Source organism: Heloderma suspectum, chromosome 1, assembly GCF_057233095.1.
Source record: "Heloderma suspectum isolate Gila_16-S chromosome 1, 16-S_ref, whole genome shotgun sequence".
In the NCBI taxonomy this organism is placed as follows: Eukaryota; Metazoa; Chordata; class Lepidosauria; order Squamata; family Helodermatidae; genus Heloderma; species Heloderma suspectum.
In genome coordinates, this window is record NC_139458.1 from 18,143,262 (window position 1) to 18,161,915 (window position 18,654).

The 18,654-nt window shown below is 44.2% G+C and overlaps 1 protein-coding gene across 2 annotated transcripts in view; it reads right to left on the bottom strand.

The window, feature by feature from the left end:
• The window catches only part of AKT1 (AKT serine/threonine kinase 1), a 140,589-nt gene that overhangs the window by 39,780 nt on the left and 82,155 nt on the right, over nucleotides 1-18,654 (bottom strand). For both annotated transcript variants that reach the window (XM_084837429.1, XM_084837440.1), the window contains exon 3: nucleotides 14,037-14,165. In XM_084837429.1, the coding sequence (XP_084693555.1) occupies nucleotides 14,037-14,165 (129 nt within the window). The remainder of the gene's footprint in view (nucleotides 1-14,036; nucleotides 14,166-18,654) is intronic.

Here is an 18,654-nt window from a genome sequence, read left to right on the forward strand (position 1 = left end):
CAATGTTTATTGTTTTGCATGATTTATCCTGGCTCTGCTAGTCAAGAGGCAGAGAAGCTCCAACTCTCCACCCGCAACTGGACATGTTTTTCAGCCACACCTCTGGCTTCTGCGGTTTCTGCAGGCATTCCCCAGATGTTTTTAAGCATATCCTTCAAGCATAAGGGCTAGAAACACGCAGAATCACAGCCTTGATTCGTGTACGTGCATCGAGAGACTGGATTTAAGACGACCCTGAAGTTAACTGGAGGGGGAAGGAAAGGAAGCACTTTATAAAAGGGACCCTTTTTATTCTTTGTAGGAAAGATTAACTTTATAGGCTTCAAAGAAATCCACTTCCAGCTCTCAATACTAGAGAGAAACATTTAGCCTCATGACAATGGGTCACGGGGCAGAGCTAGTGAAATATTTCAAGATCAGAAAGCGCTTGCATTATCTGACACAGGTAGTATCACATTTTTAGATGGCATCTCTATGCAGAGCTGGGGTGAGGGGTTGCAAATCTCTAAGAGACTTGGCAAGGAGATAGTTGCTATTTTCCCCAGCTTATACATCTATAGTTCAGCACTATAAAACACAAAAACAGCAACTGAGTGCAGAAAGGGGCCACACTCCAGGGGCAGAGCACATGCAGAAGGTCCTAAGTTCAATCCCTGGCATCTCTAGTTAAAAGAAACAAGAACAGCAGAGCTGGAAAAGCACTGCTCAGGGTCTCGGAGTTGTTGTTCAGTCGTGTCCAACTCTTCGTGACTCCATGGACCATAGCACGCCAGGCCTTCCTGTCCTGCGCTCTCTCCCGGAGTGTGCTCAAGTTCATATTCATTGCATCGGTGATGCTACCTAGCCATCTCATCCTCTGCTGTCCCCTTCTCCTTTTGCCTTCAGTCTTTCCCAGCATCAGGGTCTTTTCCAGAGAGTTTTCTCTTCGCATTAGGTGGCCAAAATATTTGAGCTTCAGCTTCAGTATCTGTCCTTCCAATGAGCACTCAGGGTTGATTTCCTTTAGGATGGACTGATTTGACCTCCTTGCAGTCCAGGGGACTTGTAAGAGTCTTCTCCAGCACCACAGTTCGAAAGCATCAATTCTTCGGTGCTCAGCTTTCCTTATTGTCGAGCTCTCACAGCCATACGTTGCTACTGGGAAAACCATAGCTTTGATTATACGGACCTTTGTCTGCAAGGTGATGTCTCTGCTTCTTACTATGCTGTCTAGGTTTGCCATAGCTTTCCTCCCAAGGAGCAAGCGTCTTTTAATTTCATGGCTACAGTCACCGTCTGCGGTGATCTCGGAGCCCAAGAAAGTAAAATCTGTCACTGCTTCCATTTCTTCCCCTTCTATATGCCAGGAAGTGATGGGGCCAGATGCCATGATCTTCGTTTTTTTAATGTTGAGTTTCAAACCAGCTTTTGCACTCTCCACTTTCACCCTCAACAAGAGGGTCTCGGAGAGCTGCTGTGAAAGTAGGGAAAGCCGTGCATAGCAGTTCCTTAAGTGCAGACCAAGCTTTTCCTGGTGCCTTCCCTCCGGTATGTTGGGACTTCAATTCCCATAATTCCCAGTCAGGATTGAAGCCATTGGCCAGGTTGGCTGGGAATTATGGGAGTTGCAGTTCCACAGATCTGGAGGGTACCAGGTTGGGGAAGACTAATGTAGACGCACTGCATTACAAGATCCACAGGTGGACTGAAAATACACTACAAAGAAGGTCCGCTAGAAAAGTGCACACACACACACACACACATGCTTCACCTAGCTCCACAGATAGTTGCAATTCTCAGATCCGAAAAGAGAAAAATAAGTGGACATATGAACAGAGTGGCTTGCACCAATGTAAGTGCCGTCGCACTGGTTTGCACCAATACAGACATTGCCTTGGTGGTATGAAAGGCAGGCAAGGTGAGTCAGCTACTTCCTCATCCCAAATGTGTGCTGTGTAATTGCTTGCCACAACTGGGGATTAAAGGCCACAGGAAGCATCGGACCATAGTGCTACATAGGCAAGATGTGCTGGGTGGGTCCACCAGACGAACCTCAATGCCACTCATTGTGATCCTGTACATCCTGACAGTGATCACGGAGGGCTGAAACGCCGACGTGATGAAAAGCCAGGTAGACCCTATGTCAAGCTCCCCATCTTCTTCCCTATAATGTGATGTAACAGAAATAATGTAAGGTGGATTTTTTAAGCGTTTCTTTTTTTTTATTTTAATAACCTAAGAAGAACCATGCTGGATCCGACCAAGGGTCCATCTAGTCCAGCATTGTGTTCACACAGTGGCCAACCAGCTGCCCATGGGAAACCCACAAGCAGGATATGAGTGCAGCAGCACCCTGCCACCCTCAGGACTAGTAGCCATTGAGAGCCTTCTCCTCCATGAGTTTGTCTAACCCCCTTTTAAAGCCACCCAAATTAGTGGCCATCACTACACCTTGTGGTACCGAACTGTATAATTTAATTATGGTGCTGTGTGAAGAAGCACTTGCTCTTAGCAGTCCTAAATCTCCCACCACTCAGCTTCATGGGATGACCCCGCTGGGTTCTAGTATTATGAGGGAGGGAGAAAAATGCCTCCCACATACCAAGTGCTAAATTAACCCCGGAGAGCGGTTCTGTGTGCTTGAAATCTCAGAGCATTAATGAAGATACAGACATGATCCACTACCAAGAGAATATAACTCATTTGAACCTGCAGTCACTAACATTTTGGCTGCTTTCCATGCTTACACTCTGGCACTGTCAAGGGTGGCATTATTAGTGCAACTTGCTTTTAAAATTAAAAGCATGCTTGCTTTTAAAACTAAAAGTGTTTAATTTGCACAGAGTGAGATTAAATATTTATTACCATTGGCTGGATTTCTGCCCCTCCCTCCCCCCTTTCATCCTCTCTTAAGAGTGGCTGCATTTGGGGCCATATATTTTATGCCTCATTTGCTGCTGAAATTGTGAAGTTTCTCAATGAGTACTTTTATATATTTTTTTCATGACAAGATGATCTAGTTTTTCATTCACGGCACGCCAAGGTTACAACACATCCTACTAAAGGAATGCAATTAGATTTAAAGAGTGCATTAAACAAGTAATGAAAAGAAGTTTTAGTGAGATAACTGCACAATTCCCCAATTTTGTTAAAACCACCATTGCGTGGAATGCGGGAAGAGTCACAGCATACAGTGGTGTTGTCATCTTAAGTCTGCAGTCGTGGGTGTCAGTTCACAAACTAAACTGGGGACTAAACTAAACATTAAACTATTATTCCAGAGTTTTCTGATATAAAGGAGTTGAGTTTTACTGACACAGACCCAAGGGTGGGCAACTTATGGCCCTCCACATGTTTTGGCCCACAACTACTATCAGACCTAGCCAGTCTAGTCAGTGATGAGGAGATGCTGGGAGATGTGGCCCTCCAAAGGTTTTCACCTACATGTTGCCCACCCATGATTTAGGGCCAATCAAGAGGTTTGTGATGGAACCCCTAAGGCCGTGTGTGCGCGTGCGTACACGCGCGTGTGCACACAGAACCTCTTTCAGCCTGAGTGCCTAACTGCATTTTGGAGCAGCTCTCAGGGGCCACATTCCAGTGGTAGGGGAGGCCAAATGCAAAAGGGCAGGCCCCCAAGTACCAGCATATTTTAGCTTAAAGCACTTACTGCCAGTAACTGAGCCTTAGGAGAGATGTCTCAACCTTTTAGAGTGGGAAAAAACTGCACAAAAGCCAAGAAAGAGATCTTGGGGTTGTGGTGGACAGCTCAATGAAGATGTCAACCTAGTGTGCAGCCACTGTAAAAAAGGCAAACTCCATGTTAGGCATAATTAGAAAAGGAACTGAGAATAAAACTGCCAAGATCATACTGCCCTTATACAAATCTATGCTGCAGCCACACTTGGAATACTGTGGACAGTTCTGGTCACCACACCTAAAAAAAAGATATTGTAGAGCTGGAAAGAGTGCAAAAAAGGGCAACTAAAACGATCAAGGGGCTGGAGCATCTCCCCTATGAGGGAAAGTTACAACAGCTGGGATTGTTTAGCTTGGAAAAAGGATGGCAAGGGGAGGCATGATAGAAGTGTACAAAATTATGCATGGTGTGGAGAAAGTGGGCTGGGAGACATTTTTCTCCCTCTCTCAAAATACTAGAACCTGGAGGAAGCTGACTGGTGGGAGATGCAGGACAGATGTACTTCTTCACACAGCGCATAGTTAAACTATGGAATTTGCTACCACAGGAAGTAGTGATGGCCTCCAATTTGGATGGCTTTAAAAGGGGGTTAGACAAATTCCTGGAGGAAAGGGCTATCAATGGCTACTAGTCCTGAAGGCTTATGTGCGACCTCCAGTACCAGAGGCAGTGAGCCTATATGCACTAGTTGCTGGGAACATGGGAGGGAGGGTGCTGTTGCACTCGTGTCCTGCTTGTGGGTTGCTGGTCGACAGCTGGTTGGCCACTATGTGAACAGAATGCTGGAGTAGAAGATGGACCCTTGGTCTGATCCAGCAGGGCTCTTCTTATGTTCTTAACCAGCCAATGACCAGTGGCTAGGGGAAAGGGGTCAATGCCAGAGAAAGAGGATGTGGTTTTCTGGGGACCGCAGGAGAGCTGGATTTGGTCCCCTGGCCTGAGGTTCTGCACTCCTGTCATATGTCTTTTCCCCCCCTACAGGGCAACTTGCAACTCTGATTAGGTGAGGAGTTGAATTGGGAAACCAACATGGAAAGGATGAAAATGCCACATTTGAAATCGGCTTCCCCCATGGGTGCAGTTATCTTTTTTAAAAAATGTGGGAGATCTGATCACCTATTTTATTTATTTGTTTTTCCCAAATATTTACACCTCACCATTCAGCTCCCCAAGGAAGCTTACAAAGCAGCAATTAAAACAAAACATAAAATCAATAAAACACCCAACAGGAAAAACAAGAACTGAGAGGCAGCAGCCAAGAAGGGGCCTTAGCTCAACCATTTTCAAACTCATGAGCCTCAGGGACACCTTTGTGGCACAGAGCACAATGCAGAAGATTCTGAAGCAAGTTCAAAGGTGGGCTTGCAGTTTATACTGGGTTCTGGCCAGAATGGTTGGGCTCAGCTGTCACCCTATGTAAGTCAAGAAACATGGGCACCCAACATCCCTCTGCAGGCAGCTGTGCATTGTGGGGGATGAGGAATAAAGCTTATTCCAGAATTTTGTCCAACATTACTGACTTTATCATCAAGATAAGCCCAACTGAGGAACTAAGATTTCATGGATTATGGGTTGAAATCCACTGATCTCTGCCCATTATTGTCTACTGCAGGGTACTGCCTACTGCAGGCTTGGAAGGTGGCAACAAAGGAGAGGGCTTTTCAGTGGTGGCCCCCCAATTGAGGAATGATCTCCCCAATGAGGCCCACCTAGTACCAACACTGTCATCTTTTCAATGCCAGGTAAAGACTGTCCTCTGCTCCCAGGCATTCAATGGCATATGATGGGGCATTTATGCTGGCTGTTTGAACAGGTCTAGTATTTTACTGAAATTATTATTTAGCTGTTTAAATTGTTTTTACTTTGGTATATTTAAATTTTTATGCTGAATTTTATTTTGTGAATAGTTGTGAACCACCCAGAGAACTTCGGCTATCAGGCGGTATAGAAATGACCTAAGGAAGGAAGGAACTAATAGTAGTAGTAGTAGTAATAGATTGGACTATGGGCCAAATCCTGGGGTCTCTGGCTCTCCCAAGAAGGCTACGCCCCCTTTCCCCCAACCACCAATCATTTGGTGGACAACATTTCCCATATTGTCACTGCCTGGGTATGCCCAGTTTATGCCTCCTTCAAGGCTTCTGCCTGCTCAGTTCTATTATAGGGATGACAGATAGGGGGAGCGAGACCTACTCTTTTAAGTCCTGTAGTAATTAGGGGTGTACGAAACCCCGCTTACCTGGTTCCGCCGGGGGGGGGGAAGGCGCTCTGTCCCTCCCCCCGGAATCCTGGCCAGCAAGCTCCGCTCTGCGGGGATTCCGCAGAGCCGCCAGCTGGCTCTGCCAGCAGCCGGACATCCAGCCGCTGGCTAGCAGGGACGCAAATGGCGGCTGCCGTAGCTGCCGCCATTTGCGTCTCTGTATTTAGCCGTGATAGGCTATGTAAAGATTTACGTAGCCTATCACGTCTGGCTTAAAACAAAAAACAAAAACGCGTATGCAAATGGCGGCGGCTATGGCCGCCGCCATTTGCGTTCCTTATTTTTGGCCGTCTTAGTCTACGTAAATATTTACGTAGACTAAGACGGCGAAAATAAGGGGGAACGCAAATAGCGTAGCAGGCGCTATTTGCATTCCCCTTTATTTTCACCGTCTTAGTCTACGTAAATATTTACATAGACTAAGACGGCCAAAAATAAGGAACGCAAATGGCGGCGGCTGTAGCCGCCGCCATTTGCGTACGCATTTTGGTTTTTTTTAACCCAGACGTGATAGGCTATGTAAGTCTTTATGTAGCCTATCATGAATGGGGAAGAAAAAAACAACAACAACAGACTGCAAATGGCGGCGGCGGCCGTTCGGAAGACCAGCCGCCGCCGCCAGAGCCGCCGCCGCCCGGAACATCCGCCCCAGGTACGTCTTGTCCCGGGGGGATGTGCGGGGGGCGGGGCGGCAGGCCGTTCCGCCACGGAGTTCGGGGGGCCGAATGCACTGGCATTCGGCCTCACCAAGATCCGTGACAGAATCCTCTGACATCCCTAGTAGCAATTCTACCCTGAGATTCATGGTGGTGAAGGCCCAAATCTACCACCAAATTCCAGTTTGGGAGGAATCCAGCATCAACCCTACATGGAACCAATCTCTTGCCTTTTTTGCTTGCTGTGATGACTTATGGACGGAGGAAGTTGCTGTTTACGTGGTGCCAACCAAGGACCTGCACTAGGGGAACCCATCTCTCTTTATTTTGTGTGAGGTGGAGACACGAAGGCCAAAATTAACCCCGCCATCTACTGTTGATCCCCAGTTTGGCCTACCTGCTGCCTTTTTTTTCCAGTGGTCGAAACAAGCAGAGACGAAAGCAGGGGGGAGTGACATCAGAGGGGAACATGCGAACAGTTAAAATTATTCTGACCTCAAGTATGACTTTCTATTATTGTTTTTCGATACAAGGAAAGGAACGAGACCAATTAAAATTGACAAGTTTCCTCTAAATCAGCACTGCCCCGTTGATATTTGTTAAGCTTGCTGATCCAGCAATCTTTAAAAGCACACAGCAAGATGAATAATAAGAGATTTGTCAGTTAATAACCACTATAATTCAAGTATGTCACACAGAAATGTTTTGTTTAGTGAACAATATGCTGTCTAATTACCCTGCTCAATCATTACAGAACACATCAAGAAAGGAAGAAAGCTTCATTTGAAAAACTTGTACAGTACATTAAAGAGAGGGAGAGAAAAATCACACCATGCTTTACCGAAGTCATTTCCTGCTCTGCATCCTCACCCCTCGCCCCCCGCCCTAAGAAGCTGAAACTCATGGGCATTAAGATGGGAGCACCAAAGGAAAACAGGTCCCCCTTTACAGCAGTGTGGGAATGGCTTCTGTCAATTCAAACTCCTGTGGCTGGATGTGAAAGAAGCAATCATGTGGCTGGAGCTAATAGTGCTAGTGCAAGGTGGGAAACATGCACCTGATCAGCCCCACCCATGTGGTAGAGTCATTCCTACAGACCCTGCAGCTGCATTGCACCATGGGAAAGCAGGTCCATGCTGCTGTGGCTGCCCCCCCCATTTGTCAATCAGAATGAGCTGGAAGCTAAAGAGAGAGGCATCACATTTAGTTTTACATCTAGGAGGTATCACATTTAGGGAAGGATCCAAGGCTGCCGTTGTGCAGGTGGCCAGATCCGCCTGACCCAGTGCATGTATGACTCGTACCACTGGTGGCCGCGATGTAGCACTTCTGAGGGCAAGCCCCGAAATGACTGGAAACGGTCCTTCCTGGAAAGGGCAGGTCACGCCCCTTCCAGAAACAAGTGTTTCTGGTCATTTCGGGGCATGCCCCCAGAAGCTGTACATCACGGCTGCCAGCAGTGCACTGGGGTGGGCAGATCTGGCCACCCACACAATGGCACCACTGGATCCTGCCCTTACACTATTGCGACGTGTGCTCTGTGGAGCTATCCCTGAAGATTGGCCCAAAGCTGTAATGGGTGCAAAATGAGGTGGCTGGGCTGCTAACCCGTGCACAGTATCAGGGCCATATTATACCTGTCCTGAAAGACCTGCACTTGTTGCCAATTGCTGTCCAGGATCAATTCAAGGTGTTGGTTTTAACCTTTAAAGCCCTAAATGACTTAGGACCTGCCTATCTAAGAGACCACCTGTCTTACTATGAACCTGTCCAGGTAGTAAGATGTGCAGCAACGGCCCATTTGAGGGTACCAATACCCGCAGATAACCATTTGTCAGGCACGTGTGAAAGGGCGTTCTCCTATGTCGCCGCCAAGCTATGGAATGCGCTCCCTCAAGAACTCTGATTGCCCCCCACCCTGGCCTTTAGAAAGAGTATACATGTTTTCAATTTAACCTTTTAAAATGATTAGCTTTAACATTTTAGTGTTTCTGCTGTTCTGTTCTTTATTATTTTCACGTTTCATTGTTTTAAATTGTTGTGCGCCACGTTGATGGCTTTTTAGTAGATAAGGTGGTATATAAATGTTCATAATAGATAAATGAATTGCTGCTTAAATTAAAGCAACACAGTGTAGGTGTAGGGAAAGGTCAGGAATTTTTATGATATTTTATCCTAACCTTCTTCCAAGGCGATCAAGGCAGTACAAGATTTTATTGGATTTCCACCAGCCCTTCCTTACAATAACCCTGCGGGGGTAAGTTAGGCTAAGAGACAGTGACGACTGCAAAGCCGCCCCCTTCAGACTCAGCAGGGGGTTGAACCCACATCTTTGGCCAAGACTGACTCAACTCTACTTTTCAATGTAGAAACTGGTAAAAATGATCATGATTCCTATCTGTTATCACCACCCCGTCAGACACACACGTTTCCCCCTTAGAAGTGCAAGTGTTCAAAAGATATAAATTTTAGGACTTCTGGTTGGAACCGATGTCGTTCTGGCAGCTTCCCCACGGGTTCTCCATGGGAGCTTTCTCAAACAGCTTTTTTAAAGGTTGAAAAACCTTTTCATCTCCCCCAGGAATTAAAGGGGGGGGGGCAAGGCAGCTCTGGATAACATCTTGGAGAAAAGTATCCCCCATGAGATAGTGGGGGGGATGGATTCCAGGATTATCTCCCCAGAGCTTTACCAATGCAAAAAGCTATACTGAGACTCCTATTTCATAGAAGAAAACAGGGCTGACGTGTTCCATAATAATATATGCTTCAAGAAATATCAACAACTTCTGAGGGATGATTTAAGAAATGTTAAGAATACTTGAGAACATCTGAGGACCTGTAAGATCTGTTTGAGAGAAACAAGTCTGCGCTGAGGAGAAGAAATGAGCTGGCATCAACTCCCCCCGCACCCCATGTGTCAAAAGTTTCAAGAACAGAAGATATAGGAGAATTATTTACTCTGATAAAGACTTTATCTTCGCAATTTACGGAGCAAGCCAAAAGGTTGGATTTAATCCAAAATTCCATCACCACCTTGCAAGGAGCTGTAGATTTAATTAATGCATCATGGCAAAAAATGGAGATGAAAATTCATGAGATAGAAGACCGAGTGGCAAGAAATGAAACTACAACACAAATTTGTTTTAAAAATACCTCTAATAGCATTTCTCAACTGGAGGCTTTCACGAGGAGATCCAAAGTACATATTATTGGGATTAAAAATCTGTCTAATGATGTAAAATTGCCAATTTTTGTGGGTAAACTTTTGCATGAGATACTCCTTATCCCATCTGATTATTTACTTGATATTGAGCAGACATTTCGTGTACCAAATGCTAAAGGGACTGATTACACGATCATAGTCCAATTTGCAAAAATCACCACAAAGAAATTATATCCTGCATTTGGCAAGAGAGGATGGAAGCCTTTCCTGGAAACAAGATAATGTTATGTTATTTCCAGACTACATCAAAGAGGTGGCAAATAAAAGAAGGCAATTTATCAAAGCAAAAAATATGGCAAAACAAATGAACTTACAATATTACTTAAAATATCCTGCTACACTTTGTATTGTGTCTGAAGGTCAGATGAAGAAGTTTCAAAATCATGAAATGGCGGAGGCATGGCTGAATGTAAACATGCGAGAGAATTCTGTTACAACCCCATGAACTGGAATCTTTAAACAAGCTTTGTTAACTGTTTGTGTTTAGTCTACATGATCCAGGCTAGCTCAGAAGATAAATGATTATACATATATTTGTTTACTCTCTTTCATCTTCCTTTTATTCTTGCTTTTCTTTATAGTTTTTATTTCAAAATAGATGATATACCTAGTATAAAATATATTACTGTTGAAGGTTTATATTAAGTTTTATTATTATATAACACTATATATAATTAATAATATTAATTAATTAATATATAATTAATTAATATAATTAATAATAATAATATAGACTTCTGGGAATGAATTGTAGACCTGTTTCTTTGATATAAGATTGATGATATGATATTGAAATGTAAGGTTGTTTATTAAACTGTAAGATTGTTAAGGTTATAGATATAGTTTTTAAAACAGAATGGCATCAGAGGCTGAGGGGTATTGGAGTTTAAACTTAATTCTTTAAAGGGGAGGGAGAGGGGGAGGGGAAGGGAAGGGGAAAGAATCTTTTTCTTTTTTCTTCACTTCCTTTTCTCCTCTCCTCTCCGCTCTTTTCTTTTTTTTTCTTTTTCCTTCTCTCTTTGTTATTGTGGTGTCCTCATCAGAATATTGTATTGTTGGGAAATTGTAGTATTGATCAGGTTGTTGGTAATTTTGGTATTGTTTATTTCATTTATAAAGATAAAATAAATAAAAATATATTTTAAAAAAGATATAAATTTTAAACGACTCAAAAGAAAACCTTGATTCCTTTATGCTGGTTGGCAGGGGCAATACTGTGCATTTAAAAGATCTGGGGCCCAATCTTTCCATCGATATCAATGGAAGGGTTTTTATTTCCCAAGCTTAGTTGCCATGTGGAGGGGGGATTTTGCAGGGTTACAGTGCACAGGGAAAGAAGCCAGGCCCTTCCTTCCCCAATTATGGTCCCCTTGGAAATCCCACCCCGTAGCACAGCAGTGAAGCTTAGGAAAAAAAAACTCCCATCCCATATTTTTTCTCAGCTTAACTGTCATGCAGGGGAGTTGGGTTGGGGGGCGTTGCCTTCCCTTCTGGGAAGGGGGTGGGTAAATCCTTCCCTCCCCAGCGGCAATTCCCCTTGAAAATTGCCCCCTGCATGGCAATTAAGCAGAGAGGAAAAAAACCTTCCATTGGCACACTGGGGAATAGATTTGGGGCTGTGGGAAATAGATTTGGGCCTAGGGTCCCATGGGCTCAGGCCTAGCAATGCTCCCACTGGTTGGGTCTTTCAGAAGTAAGTAGGGCAGTGCCAGTGTTTCTGAGATGTAGAGACATCTAGGCATTCAGATGCAAATTGCCGTTGTGTGGTTGAGACACCCAGCATTATTCTAGTGACTTCCTAGAATGTTAAAACAACTCTCCTCCAAGCATTAAAAGAAAGAAAAGAGTCAGATTTCAAACTGATGGAGGTGTCAAATGCCAGAATCTTCAATTGCCACTAGGGGTTTTTCAAGGAGATTGAGGTAGGCGGGGAAGTCAGTTGGAACCCTAGTAAAGTCAGCTTTCAGAAAGGTAAACAAATGGTGCAGTCTTACCCAACCTGGTGCCCTCTAGCATGTGTTGGACTGCAACTCCCAGCATGCCCCAGCTGGCTGGGGCATGCTGGGAGTTGTAGTCCAGCACACCTGGGGGGCACCAGGTTGGGGAAGGCTGAAATGGTGGAATCAACAGGATCATTTTCCATGGTAAGGGCTGCTTTAAAGTCTCACACATGTGCTCTAATCACACAGAAAGGGTTGTCTGTGTCTTCTGGCTACGTTCCAAGCAACGGAGGTCAAGAGGTGGGGCGGACAGCCTCAAAACAGTGCTAAGATGTAGGCAATTTTAATAAGAGATATGAAACATTGTACATGTTTCAGCAAGTAAATTATAGCTTTGCTTCTCCACTTTCTTTTGAAGTTTTGGTGACCGGTTGACTTGTTTCGCATGTAATGGTGGCAAATCGTGGGTTAATGAACCCATGACAAATGGCTGCAAATTGTGAGTTCATTAACCCACGTTTTGTCATGGCACAGTTTCAGTATTCAGCCCCCGACTCAGGGTTGCTACATGATGCCCGAACCCAGATACTACAAGTTAGTCTTGAGTTAAACAACCTACAGTTTAGCTACAATTAGGAACGAGGTTAACTATGGATTGTTTAACCCATAATGAAACGATAACATCAGGTTCAGGCAACCCCCGATTGGTCCAATCAGGGGTTGAATATTTTAAAAGGCTGCAGAGCGCGCCCAGCACATGCCACAGCAAATTAAATAATTAATGAACCCACGAGTTGCCGTTATTACAAGCAAACAGCCCCCGAGACTAGAAGTTGTTAGTCGCCTGATTTCTAGTCCTACAACACAGATCTTTTTTTTTTTAATTGTGCTTTATTTTTCACATGGTATTTTGCAACCATTCATTCACCACACACCCTCGTTTTCTTCCTCCCCCAGTATTCCATGTCCACTAGGCATAATCAATTGTCATTGGGCTATTTGGGGATTTACTGCCCCGCCCCTTAAAGTTTTTTCCTAAAGTTTTTTGTTCTTCTACAAATCTTGGGGTTGCCCCAAACATGCTGATGCTTCCTTCTTGCACATGGTTGGTACCATTTTGGCTACACAATGATTGGATAATGAGTTTGCTATTATACACACACACACTTTCATGATTCAGTTATTACTCAATGATCAATTTCACTTAATTTCCCTGAACTCAGTGGGACTTACTTCTGACTAGACATGTATAGGACCGCGCTGTTAGGCATCTTTAAGTTTCTTCATTAAGGAATTTTACATTACTTGTTTTAATTACCGTATGTCAACACATGTGTTTTTATTTAAGTTTTTATTTTTGTGACTGTGGATACTATATACTATTTGAGTCAATGTTTGATTCTACCCACCAAATATTAATCTTGTTTTCCAGTATTTAATATTAGAAACTTTTAAGGGAGCTTTTAGTACAGAAAAAGCTGTCATAATAACCCATTTTCCAGTGAAGACTACGCTGTGCCAGCCAATTCCTTTATACCCAAAAAGAACAAGAGGAAAAACACCGACAAGGGAAAAACACCAGTGATCTCACCCAAGGTGAGATTTTGTTGTACTTTTAACAAACATACACTGATTAAAGCAAGAAAACGCATCACAGTAAGGAGAAGACCAGACTGACCTCATCCACTAGCCGGAGAAAAAGCAGCTGCAGCAGGCTTGCTGTCCCCCTCCCTGACAGAAAGAACACCCAGTTCCAACAGCCAATTGCCCTTGGACTGCAGATGTGAGGAGAAGCGCACGCTGGCCCCACTGATGGGCTAAAAAACTAAGGGTTGGTGGGTTATTGCGGCACCTCCATCTAAGCAATGTTTTACATTGCTTTTGAATTTAACGTTTTGTGTATTCATTTTGTATATAAATTATTTTTATGTTTGTTTTTTGTAAGCTGCCCAGGGAACCGGGGTGGCATACAAATATCGCAAATAAATAAATAATAAATAAGCAAGACCACCAGCAAACGAAGATCAGCCTTCCTTGATCCTTGACAGGATCCTCTCATTTTATTTATTTCTTTATTGCCTCACAAAGCAACTCAAATATTTGTCTGAAAAGTGGGATAAAAGTACAATTAAATAAATAAAATATCTAGGTGGTGTGATCAAATCTGTGACAAAAACAATTCCCCATCATCAAATTAGCCAAGTCATGCTTCAAAAGGCATGATGCTGGGGAAGGCTAGTTTCAAAGTAAGCAGGAGACATGTTGAGAAAATACTTACGAGCCACCGAAAAGTTATTTAAGGGGGATTCCCTCTGGTCCACATCTTGTGGCCGCTCCTTGTAACCGATGAAGGTTCCATCGTTCTTCAACAGAAAATATCTTGGTCTCCACGTTTTAATGTACTCTCCTGGGGGCGAGGGGAGAAGAGAAACAAAAATAAAAAATGACTGGTAAGTATGGAAGTTTTTAAGCAAAGCCAAAATTCTCACTACAAATAAACGAACAGTAAAGTCCCTTCAACCCACATTGGAGTGGATCTCCATGGCAAAATCCACAAGAGAAGCCAGCAGATGCTGTCAGAGTAGGACCAGAGAGGCCTGAGTTCAAATACCTGTTCACCCATGAGATTAAGTGGATCACCTTGCATCAGTCACTCACTCTCAGCCTAATTTACCTCACAAGGTTGACTGGATAAAATGGGAGCAGGGGTACAGCCAGATGTTACCCCAAGCTCCTTGGAGGAAGGACACGATGCAACGTATAAAATTTATGAAGGAGCGCAGTCTCCTTTTATTAGCTACTGGAAATCCAACAGCAAACTATGAATAATAAAGCCAGTACCTGATATTCCATCAACAGACAGCACTCAGGGTGGTGGGATGAAGATCGGATTAGGCTCGATAATTCGGAGGGGGGGGTGAGGTAAACAAGAAGTAAGGTGTAGGTGTATGGTGATGTCTGAATGCGTCATTTAAGTGAGTATCCCATATAAGTAACTAGTTGGTATTCCCTTCTGCAGGGGCAGGGGGGGGAGCGAAGCGCTGTATTTAGATACACTGTGGCAGTAGTGGAGAAATGTGTCCTTCAACCCTGGCACCAGGTGACTTGGCCCCACTGACAGGAATCCTGCTGTTAGTGCAATGGCACAGTGTGTCCCACCAGGGGCCCTCCCTCCACACATAGGTCTTGTGAGTGCAAAATCAAGAGCAGCCTTCCACAACCTGGTGCCCTCCAGATGTGTTGGATTACTAGGGGATGCTGGGAATTTAGGGTACCAGGTTGGAGAAACTGCCTTAAAGAGTAACAGATTTTTTATAGCATAAGAGTTGACTTTGGGCGCCATCCTAGAGGTTGCGCTGTCATGAGATGGAAGCCTCCGAGTTCGGAGGCTTCAATGTAACCAAGCCCTGCTGAGTTGTTGCCAGCAGGGCAGAAGGAGCAACGGAGGTAGTTTTCACTTCTCCGTCTCCCATGTTATTTTTTTTTCTCTAGATGGGCCTCTGAGCCCATCTAGAGAGGGTGTGCTGGTGGTACTGGGGATGGGAGAGGCCATCGGATTCCTCATATCCTAGCCTTACCCTCTCCGGTCCCCACCCACTGGCACATACCCTTTTAGACCTCTCCAAGGCTGCTTTTGCACCCTCAGAAAGCAGGTGCCATGTTCTTCCCACAGTAGCTGTGAGAGGGAGGGATCGAATGCTGGAGCCCCCCTCCCGAGGTAATACCAATCTACAGCCTTGGATTGGGGACATCAAAGAGTCCTATGGCCCTTGGGATGCTTTCCTGGGACCACAGGACTGCTGTCTTTATCTGGCAATTATAAATGCATAGAAAAGCTTTAATACTCTGTAATTAGCTTTTGTTTTGTGGCCATGTAATTCAAAAACCATATTGTCATATTGACAACTTCCAGTTTAGAATGCAAGACCATTTTTGCATCCCCTTTCCCTAAGTTTTACTTAAAGCATCAGAGTCCAAAAAGCAGGTGGGGAATATTTCCCTCTGAACAGCAATCATGACTAATCCCGAAACTGCTTTTAAAAATATAAATAAATACAGGAAGTGTTCAGAACTTCTAGAGAAGTGCCTTCTGAACAGGGAGAAAAATCGTCTGCATGTGTTTTTCCATTCAGCAACAAGCCCATAGTCATCTATGAAATAAATGATATAATTTCACCATAATTGCTCAACTTCATAAGGATGGTCAGACAATTTCCCCAGAGTTCGCTTTTAACACAGAAAAGTAATTTTTGTTCTCAGTTTGCTTGATCATAGGCCATGTTTACCCAAAATGCAGGTTTCATTATAAAGCACATTATTTTTAAATACTCCTCCTCCTACTGTGGCATATTATTTGGGACAGCATCTCTTACATAGCTAGATGATGTATAAAGTGAGAAGAAATACAGGACATACTATTTCTGAAGTTAAAATTGTGTAATTAAGAAATTTATCCATCCTGGATTCCAAACTCTGAACCAGAAACCAGTTTCTAAGTGCAATTCTACCCTATATACCACCATTCCCCAAACTGGTGTCCCCAGATGTGTTTGATTACAATGCCCATAATCGCCAATGGCCATGCTAGCTAGGGATGATGGGTCTTGCAGTCCAACACATATGTAGGGCAATGGTTCGGGACTGCTGGTATATACTTCTGTATTATTATTACATTTACACACTGCCTTTCTTCCTCTTGCAAGGAACCCAAGGTGGTTTACATGGTTCTCCTCCTCCTCTCCATTTTACCTCACAACAATCCTGAGAGGTAGGTTAGGCTGAGAGTCAGTGACTGGCCCAAAGTCACCCACTGAGCTTCGTGGCTGAGTGGGGACTAGAACCCGGGTCTCCCCAGTCCAACACTCTAATCACTACACCACACTGGCTCATGAACTCATGCTGTGAATGTGGTTCCTTTTGTAGCCAGATGGGCACAACCCACGCATGAGAGGAGGGTATCAGAAGGCCCCCTTTAGAAAAAATAACCTAAGAGGGGCAATCACCCCACCTGAACAGTTCATTATGGTCTGAGCATGCTCAGTGGACATGGAATGCCATTGTGGGGGACAAAAAAATGTGTCCGGGGAAAGGAATGGAGTATCCTGGAAAGCGGTATGATTGGCGGGCCAGCATCCTGAACAGCAGCACTCCACACTAGTGATGGGAGAACATTCCTCAAGTGAATTCGTTATTTACTCGGAAAGGCACAAATTCGTCCACGTGAGCTCAGATGAGAGTTCTCCTTTAATACGAAACACTGTTCCGTGAATAAGAGCCTTTGCACATGTGCAATATCAAGATGCATCTTGGGAGCTGTACTTTCGAATAACGTAGTGCAGCATGACATCATGCATCACCACGTTATGTGGCCCCCTTTGGCTTGGTTGTTTTCACACAGTCTGCCTGTGTGATGGTGTCATTCATGTTTGATTGCCAACCGCGGGCGTGAAGATGGACCTACAGAGTCCTCCTCTGAGGAGCCAGACCTGTGTCGGCAGCAACAACAAGGGAAACAGCTAACGAGACTCCTTCAGGTTTGTGGGGGCGTGTCTTGGTAGTAGGACTGAAAATTTCGTCGTGGTGGTGGAATCTGTGTATTACTTTACTGTGCATATTCCAAAGCTTGCAGTCAATTCCGAACTTAACAGTGAATTCGTAATACATCGCTCCAGGCTCGCTACAAAGGTGACCACTGCGAACAGACGAATTTCAACCAATGAGCCAATTAATTACAAAATTTGGTGGCATCCTTATCTCACACTGCAGCATCTCACTTGTACGCACAAAACCACAGGAATACAGTGCTGCAAACTGATTCTGACCTGAAGATGAATTGTACCTTGATCCAGCTAGAGGGCAAATCTTGTGTACAAACACTTGCTGAATATGTAGTTTCTGGCCTCATCCAATGATCTATAGCACAGTACTGATTACGCTGACTGGCAGCAGAAACTTTCCAGGGTTTGGACATGGAGTCTTTCCCAGCCCCTACATGGCGGAAATCGAACCTGGGACCTTCTGTGTGCAAAGCAGGTGCTCTACCACTGAGCTACAGCTCTTGTTTACTCATCACAAGCTGCACCTGGTATTCCGGCAACGTGAATATAGACTTCCCAAAGAGAATTGTCAACATTAATGTTTATTTCAAAGGCCCAGGTTCTTTACTTCCACAGCCTATGATTTTACATGCTGTTTTCACATTGCAATGGAAGAGGAGATTTTTAAAAATTATTTCATACCAGGTAAGGGTTAGAGATTTACACTGGTGTTAACTAGCAAATAGATCTTGTAAAACTTTAACAGAGTTCCATCTTACTTCATGTTTGGCTTGTAATTTAGGTTTTCCATTCTATATTATTTGCCTGGAATGCATTTTAAAATCCTATGTAACCTCCAACAACAAAAAAAGTAACAGCAGATGTCCTACAGATTATTTTTCTGCTATTGTCATTTTTCATACTGACAAGTGGAGGGGTTTTTTTTACATTTACATTTTGCAGTGCAAGTGTTTTAAAACAATGGTTTGTTTCTCTAATTAGCCTGCTGTTTTCTCCAACCAAAAGTCAAATTTAAACAAGTAAGAGAGAAACAAACCTGAACTTTGAGGGCCAAATGTGAGGTATGCGTTTTTAAAAGCATGCTTAATGCTGGTTGCTTTTTCTAGAAAAAGGAGTCGTTCAGGGGCCCAGATCCAGATTGGGTCACCTGGGGAGGGGCTTAACTCTTTCATCCCTGTGCCAGAATCACACCCGTGGAAACTTGCCTCCGAAGGTACTGTTACAGCATACAACATTTCTAGGAACAAAGAGGAGCGGGGCATGGGGGAGGTTCAGCTGGAAACTGGTGCAGGAAAGAAAAGGCTAAATCCCACCCTCACCCCCCACGTCCCATGCACC